The 8,030-nt window shown below is 43.8% G+C and overlaps 1 protein-coding gene across 1 annotated transcript; it reads left to right on the plus strand.

The window, feature by feature from the left end:
- The first annotated feature begins 675 nt into the window (after positions 1-675).
- msl2b (MSL complex subunit 2b) lies at positions 676-7,792 on the plus strand. Its single transcript, XM_055059428.1, has 3 exons — positions 676-1,921; positions 5,175-6,433; positions 7,031-7,792. Exons 1-3 carry the CDS (start codon positions 1,780-1,782, stop codon positions 7,328-7,330), a joined length of 1,701 nt encoding a protein of 566 aa, XP_054915403.1. The 5' UTR covers positions 676-1,779; the 3' UTR covers positions 7,331-7,792.
- Positions 7,793-8,030: the final 238 nt, after the last annotated feature.

Here is an 8,030-nt window from a genome sequence, read left to right on the forward strand (position 1 = left end):
GGCTGCAGAATGGATAAAAAACAATGTCATGTTTATTTCCAGTGCATGACATCGTGTGTGCTCCCTTAAAAGCAAGGAAAAACATTGTCATCAGCTCAGTCAGGAACCACATTTAATGAAACCAACTGGTAATCCAATTAGTCCTAATGGTGTACGCCTCATAAACTTGATTTAGTACGAACCACAACTTAATGGTGTTGTTAAACCTAAACTTACTGCGTATGAAAAACAGTGGGAAATGCTAACTGTTGTGCTACCTACTTGCATTTCATGCCAGAATATCCATCTTTTTCTTGTAATTATACTATTAATCTAATATTTGCTATATTTTATGATTATATTTATGTTGTTTCTTCTTTTTGCACCCTACACAAACGTAGATTTCCATTTATAAGTGTATTTATATTGGTCTCTTTTCAATTCTAAAGTTATTAAAAGTGAAATATTTTTTTTTAAATCTGCAAACCAAACACTTTTTCCTCTAGAATAAAATAATATTATTTATTCATGTTATTTTTTCCCCCCCTGTGTTCCTTATTTTTAAAAATCAACATAACTTCCCTCCCATCAACTTGATCAACAGGAATCTTTTAAAAATGAACGGTTTATTTTGTTATTGAACTGTACATCCTCACGTGTATTCTCGCGAGATGTGGTCAACAGCGCCCCCTTGTTTGTGTGTGGAGAAGCAGCACAGCGGCTAATGATAGCAACGAACACCAACGGGGAAAATAATTTAATATTGTGTTCTCTGACACTCTTAGGGTCCTGTAAAAGTTACGAGAGGAGTTAATTTTTCCTGTTCTATGTTACATTTTCTCTGAAATAGGAGGAATCTTTTTAATCCCGTGAACGGGGACGCGGCCTGCTTATGTAGCCGGCTTCCCGGTGCTGCTCAGGCGGCTTGCGCTGTCAGGAAAGCCCGGGGCTTCCGCTCGCTTGTTTTTCTTTGCCGCGACAGAACCGGCGAAGCTTTTTAATAATTTTTACTGTTGTTGTTTTCATGCCAGGAATCTATCGTTTCACCGCCGCCTCTCGCTGAGCCGGGGGTGCCGGTACTTCTCACCCAAAAGGACCATTTAAACCCCGGAGCGGCCTGTTTTGTTTTCGAGCCGCCATGAATCTCTGCGAACAATAACACAACCATAAATAACTAGCCTGCTACCGCCGGGGCTGCACCGCAACTGGAGGGTTTAATTAATGCATCATGCGCTACAAGCTGTGGACAACACGAGAGGAAAATGCATGTGGATAATGGATTCACATGTTGGAGCGCAGCGCAAACCGGAGCACTTTATCATGTGAATTTCGGAGCTGCTGCGAGTTAACCGGGCGAAAGCAGCGTCAAAAGGCGGGGGAAGCAGGCTCCAGTCCGGGTTCAACCGTCTTATTTTTCATGTCGTTTGGAAACAAGCGGAGCTGATGAGGATAAACCGACGACATGTGCATGATAGGCCCTTTAGGAGCTGCTCCTTGTCTCCCGGACCGGGACATCACGCCAAGGATGTGACTGGGGATGTGTAACAGGGATTTCTCTGCGCTCAGACTGTTATATATGTGGGATTTACCGACGGAGAACTGACCGAGGTTCCTGCCTCCATCTATGCTCTCTCCAAAGCCGCCGGACTCCCTCGACAAATATTTTTACCTCACAGAAAGCGGGAGTTGATCGGGGGTTAATTTATCTCTGTGTGGCTTCCTTCCTCTTTCTTTTCCCTTTCGTTTTTATGTGTTTTTAACGTACTGATCCACTTAAACGGACCGAGCCAGCCAGCGGAGATGAACCCGGTGAATGCGACCGCTCTCTACGTGTCGGCGAGCCGCTCGGTGCTGCAGTGCGACCCCGGAGATCCGCGGGAACTGGCGGAGCTCTGCAAGGTGCTGCCGTTTTTCCGCCAGTCCCTGTCCTGCCTGGTCTGCGGTGAGTCTCTCCTCGGTTTCAGCAGCTTTAAGCTCTTATTTCTGGGATAAAACAGGTTTCTCCCCCATTCCCATCCCCCCCCCTCCTGTCTTCAGCTAATGTGACAGTGGGGGCGAGCTTTTAAATTTATGCTGCGTTCAAGGACAGTCGGAAATATGAGCGTGTGTGATGATGTTTGGAGCTTTGCTGTTTGTTCCAGCCAGAAATATAATTTTAGACAAATTGAACAGAGCTAACACGTTAAGCTCTGTGGAGCTGGTTGGGTAAAATAACATTCCGTCATATGAAGAATTTTTTTAATTTTTTTATGTAGCTAATCTTCTTTCAGTTATGCTTATTTATATAGTTTGTTTAAAAAAATAAAACCTCAATCTGAATGTTCTCCAGGATTTGTTATTTCAGAACTTTCACTGAAGTTGTATTTTAAAAAAACGAACGCAAAACACAAATAATCCAGCGTGCGAGTTTTGAAGCTCTGAATTCCTACGCGCCATGAATGCAGCATGACACACCCCCGTATGTGTGGCGTTTTGGCTGCGGATGTTTACATTCACCAGACAGGACGTCTGGACGTCAGTTTCTCATCGCTTCTCACCTCATATCAAGAGATAAAAGTAAAACATTGTTACATAAGTTAACAGAACACTGTTTCGTTTACTTAATTATTATAAATATGTGAATTCATAAAGACAATTATTGCCTGAATTATTAAAAATTTGACTTTTTTTGTACGTATATTTTTTCGGTATAAATAAATTTTGTTTTTGATTTGTGTAATTGATATTAAACATAATTTGTGCTTATTTATAAACGTTCTATGTCAAAACCGACCAAATACTTATTAAAAAATTATTAGTATAATAAAATAATGTTAAATATTTTACATTTCATAGTTATTACACTAATGATAAAATCTTAATATTATAGCACTATTGTCGTAATTATTATAACACTACTATTATTATAGTAATAATGCTACTACCATAATAGTAACAGCTATTATTATTATTCAATAATAATAATATTATTAGTCTTATTACTGTTATAGTTTCATTACTTTACTGATAGTAGTAATAGTAATGCATAGTATTATTCTGATTATTATGGTATAATAGCAATTAGTAATAATAATAATTATTATTATTAATGTTAAGACTTACAGTGTTAAAATGCATTTTGTGGTTTGATATTTTTCTTTTTAGTAAAAAGTTATGTTTTTGTCACAAATCAGATAAAACTGGTTGATTCTATTCTTTATTCTTTTTAAAACTGTTTTTTAATAACTTGTAAATCATTGTAATCTGCTGGAGATCTTGTTTCAGTTGAACGTTTCTTTATTTGTCCTTTACTTCTGTATCTTTTTGAAAACCCGGACAGAACCTGATCAATCATCAAACCACTTCTAGTCATTAAAATAAACCCTGGAGGAGAACATAAATAACAGAACTGAAATATTATCACCGTTTTGATCGTTTTCCCAGCGCTTTCAGGTAACCTGCGTCTGTCAGTAATGCATCAGTGTGAAAGCCGACTGAGCTGTGTGTTAAATATAGACGTTGTGTCGTCGGGAGGCGGCGTCGGCGGAGTGTGTGCTCGCTTGTTTCTTATGAATGGACCTTCTTCCTTTCTCCCGTCTGCAGCTGCGTGCTTTAAAAGCCGGCGTTGCTAAGGAAGCTCCTCTCAAAGAGCAGCTGTCGCTGCGTCCGGCAGCGCGCCAAACACCGCAGCAAACACCGCTACCAACACCACGGCAAACACCGCAGCAAACACCGCTACCAACACCACGGCAAACACCGCAGCAAACACCACGCCAAACACCACGGCAAACACCACGGCAAACACTGCAGCAAACACCGCAGCAAACACCACGCCAAACACCACGGCAAACACCACGGCAAACACCGCAGCAAACACCGCAGCAAACACCACGCCAAACACCACGGCAAACACCGCAGCAAACACCACGGCAAACACCGCAGCAAACACCGCTACCAACACCACGCCAAACACCACGGCAAACACCGCAGCAAACACCGCTACCAACACCACGGCAAACACCGCAGCAAACACCACGGCAAACACCGCGCCAAGCGACGCTCAGGAGGTTAAATAAGGATTTAGATTCTCCTGCTGCTGTTTCTCCAGCCTGTCAAAGTGAATCTGCTCAGGATGAGCTGCCCTCCTGACTTACGCAAAAATATTCATCTACGCTTTTGATCCAGCTATTAGTTTAAATGAAGTTTCTTTTATGAGTCAATGAAGTTAAGTGTGAAATACTATTGTTTTATTCTTGTAACAGATTCTATATGGGAATTATGACTAGGCCCTTTGAACAAATAAATACTGATTCTCTGACCTCTGGATTTGTGGAACAGGTTGAGAAATTATCTTAAAGGGAGCAAATATTCACATGTTGCATGTTTTTAAACTAACAGGAACAGCTGAAGCATTTCACCAAAACCGTCCTGCTGGTTTTTGGCAATAAGTTGATGTTTTTCGGTGCCGTTTCAAAAGTTTCTGATAGTAGATGGACACTGTGCCGTTACCTAGCAACTCAAACTGAGTTTCATAAGCTGGTTTCACAGATGTACAATGGCTGCTGGAAAAGACAAGAGTTTAGTTGTTGACTCACCATCCAGAAACCACTTGCTTGATTTTTGTTGGTTGTGCAGGAGGCTCCAATTTTGCTTGTCAAAGATTTCTGTATAATTCCGAAAGCATCTCAAAATGGGCAGAACAGATGAGATTAGAATCTTATTATCTAAGAATAATTTTGTGCAAAAAATGGAATTAATATATTTCGTATAGACCGATACCAACCTGTTCAAGGAAACAAAAAGTGAAACAAAGTGTTTCACTTTGTATTAACAATTAATCAATTACTTAATCAGTTGACGATTATTTCAAGAATCCATTATTTACGATTAATGTGATCGATCAATTCAACTATACAATTTTTAGATTCTTACGTAAAAAAATATTTTTAAAAAATGATCGTTTTCCTCCCACTTCATAATTACATAATAACGTGCCGATCGCTCACAAAAATCTGAATTATTTTTTTGCTGAACATTTAAATTTGTTGTACAATAAATAGTCAATAATTCTAAATATAGCATACACAATAAATATAAATGATATTTAGGTGGGACAGGAACGTGTAGAATATGCATCAGCCGGCATTGGTGGCAAAGCTAACAGCAGTTAGCGGCTATCTGCTAACAGGTCCTTCCTGTCGTCATTCTCCTCTCAGGTAATCTGCTGCAGGACCCCATCGCTCCCACCAACTCGTCCTGCCAGCACTACGTCTGCCGCGGCTGCAAAGGTCAGCGGATGCAGCTGAAGCCATCCTGCAGTTGGTGCAAGGACTACGCCCGCTTCGAGGAGAACCGCCAGCTCTCGCTGCTCGTCCGCTGCTACAGGAAGCTCTGCCTCTACATCACGCAGTCGCCGCTGGCGCCGCACCTCGCCAGCGCCGCCAGCGACTCGCCGGACCTGCAGGCCATCCTGGAGGAGGGGCTGGCGCTAGCCGAGAGCGAGCCAGAGCCGGAGGTCAACTCCTGGTCGCCGTCGTCACCGCCGCCTAGGACTGCGCCGGACGAGGCTCCGCCCCCGACGGAGGTCAAGGACGAGGAGAGGGGCGCCACGGTGAACGGGCTCCACGACTGCAATGGCCTGGTGGGTGCGGACTCGCTGCAGCCTGTCGCGGTGGAAACGGGCGTGGCCAAGCAGGAGGGCTTCTCGGAGGAGCTGCCGGTGTGTGTGAGCGTGGCGGCCGGCGGGGGGACGGGGCTCTGCGACATCAGCCATTTTGGGGAGGAGCTGAAGCACGGGGGGGGCTCTCTGCTGCTCAGCGTGGAGGAAGTGCTCAGGACTCTGGAGACGGACCCCGCCGAGCCCAACTACCCCGCCCTGAACGGGCCGCACCGCCTCGACCCCGCCTGCCTGGTCCTGGACAGCGGCCCCCGGCCGTCCCACCCCCACCTGTTGCCCCAGCCCTCCGCCGTCGCCCCCCACGTCCCGCCGCGCTGCCACCGCAAGCGTTCCCGCTCGGAAAGCGACAGCGAGAAGGTGCAGCCCCTCAACATCACCAGCCTCCTGCGGGGGCCGGCGCTCCCCACCCCGCAGCACCACACCGCCACCGCCAAACACGAGCCCAGGTTCCCCACGGCCGCGCCCCACCCCCACCTGGTGCCGGTCCCCAATGGCGGCCCCCCAAAGGTTGGCAAGACGGTTCTGGTCCCCAACAAGGCCCTGAAGAAGACCATGGAGCACCACGGGCCCAACAAGAAGCCCTACACCAAGGCCCGGCAGGGGGCCCCCAAACCGCGCAACCAGCCCCGCGACAGGGCGCCGCCCCACCCACACCCCCTCTCTCACCCACCGAGCCCCTCCAAACCGCTCTACAAGAAAGCCGTGGAGAAGAAAGGCTGCAAGTGCGGCAGAGCAACGCAGAACCCGTCAGTGTTGACCTGCAGGGGGCAGCGCTGTCCCTGCTACTCCAACCGCAAGGTGAGACCCAAACTCATTATGATATTATATCATATTATATTATATTATATTATATTGTATTGGTTTTCTTATTACCCTCAGAATTACCCATGTCTTTGGTTTTTATCTGTTCTTAAATTAATTAATTTATAATTATTGATTAATCATTAATCAGTATTAATTTAAATGTTTCATAATAATGTAAAGTTTATGGAATAATTATGTATTTTTAATAAAACAATATTAATAAAGCTAATAACACTTTATCATGTTATTTAAACTGCACTTTTATCAACAATTCATTTATTCTAGAATTTTATTATTTATCCTTTAATTTGTTATTTAGATTCATTATTAATTTGAATCGTCAAATTCATTATTATTTAAACTAATTTATAATCAAGTTTATTCATCATAATAAATTTGACAATTCATCAGATCAATACATTTATTACGAGTGAATTATTAATTTATTAGACTTTCATTTTATTTTAAGTAATTTATTAATAATTAAATGAGTTAAATTTGATTTTAATGAGCTGAAATAACATCTAGTAGTGATGATGATGAGTCGGGTTCTGTTTGGTGGTTGAGTTTGTGTCGGTGTTTTTGGGTCAGGCGTGTCTGGACTGTATCTGCCGCGGCTGCCAGAACTCCTACATGGCCAACGGCGAGAAGAAGCTGGAGGCCTTCGCCGTGCCGGAGAAGGCTCTGGAGCAGACCCGCCTCACGCTGGGCATCAACCTCACCAGCATCACGGCGGCCGCCCTGCGGAGCCCCGCCGCCGGCTCCCCGGGCGGCGCCCTCCTCAACGTCACCACGGCGACCGGCGCGCCCGTCTCCGCCGCCTTCCTGTCGGGCGCCGGCCACGACAGCCGGGCCTTCGAGGAGTCGCTGGAGATGCGGTTTGACTGTTGAGCGGCGGCACTTCTTCCTACATTCCCGGGTCGACCTGCAGCGGAACCGGAACCGGAACCGGAACCAGAACCAGAACCAGGCAGCTACGCGGTGGCGTGTGGAGGAACACTGCAAAAAATTCACTTTTACCAAGTAATTCTGGTCTCGTTTCTACTGCAAATATGTTAAAATAAGAAAAAACAACTCTTCTGCAACCTATTGGAGAATAATTCATTCATTTAAAACTTTTTAATAAGTATTAAATTGTTTTACTTAAAACAAGCTCATATATATATACAGAAAAATTACTTATGAGTTGGTTTAGTTTTTTTTATCATAAACTAGAATATTTGCACTTGAAACCAGACAAACACTTGGTGAACTTTGTGTTTTTGCAGAGATGTAGCGTTACTGTATGCGCAGAGGTTTCATTTCACTTCTCTTTACTTTGTCTGCACTGCAAAAATTAAATCCTACTGAGGATTTTTGGTCTTTTTCTAGTGCAAATGTCTCAATACACTTAAAATAAAACAAAGCTAACTTTAAAGTAGCTTTCAGCAGGATATCCTGGCTGGTTTTAAATTAATAACTCCTTAAAAATGGGGGAAAATGTATGTAGGTGAAATCTACTTTTTTATCAATATTAAAGATAATGTGTTAATTTTGTTTTATTTGACAGAAAATAACTAAAAATACTCTGTAGGATTCAGTGTTTTTGCAG

This window comes from Poeciliopsis prolifica, unplaced genomic scaffold, assembly GCF_027474105.1.
Source record: "Poeciliopsis prolifica strain line A6 unplaced genomic scaffold, Auburn_PproV2 SCAFFOLD054, whole genome shotgun sequence".
Lineage (NCBI taxonomy): Eukaryota > Metazoa > Chordata > Actinopteri > Cyprinodontiformes > Poeciliidae > Poeciliopsis > Poeciliopsis prolifica.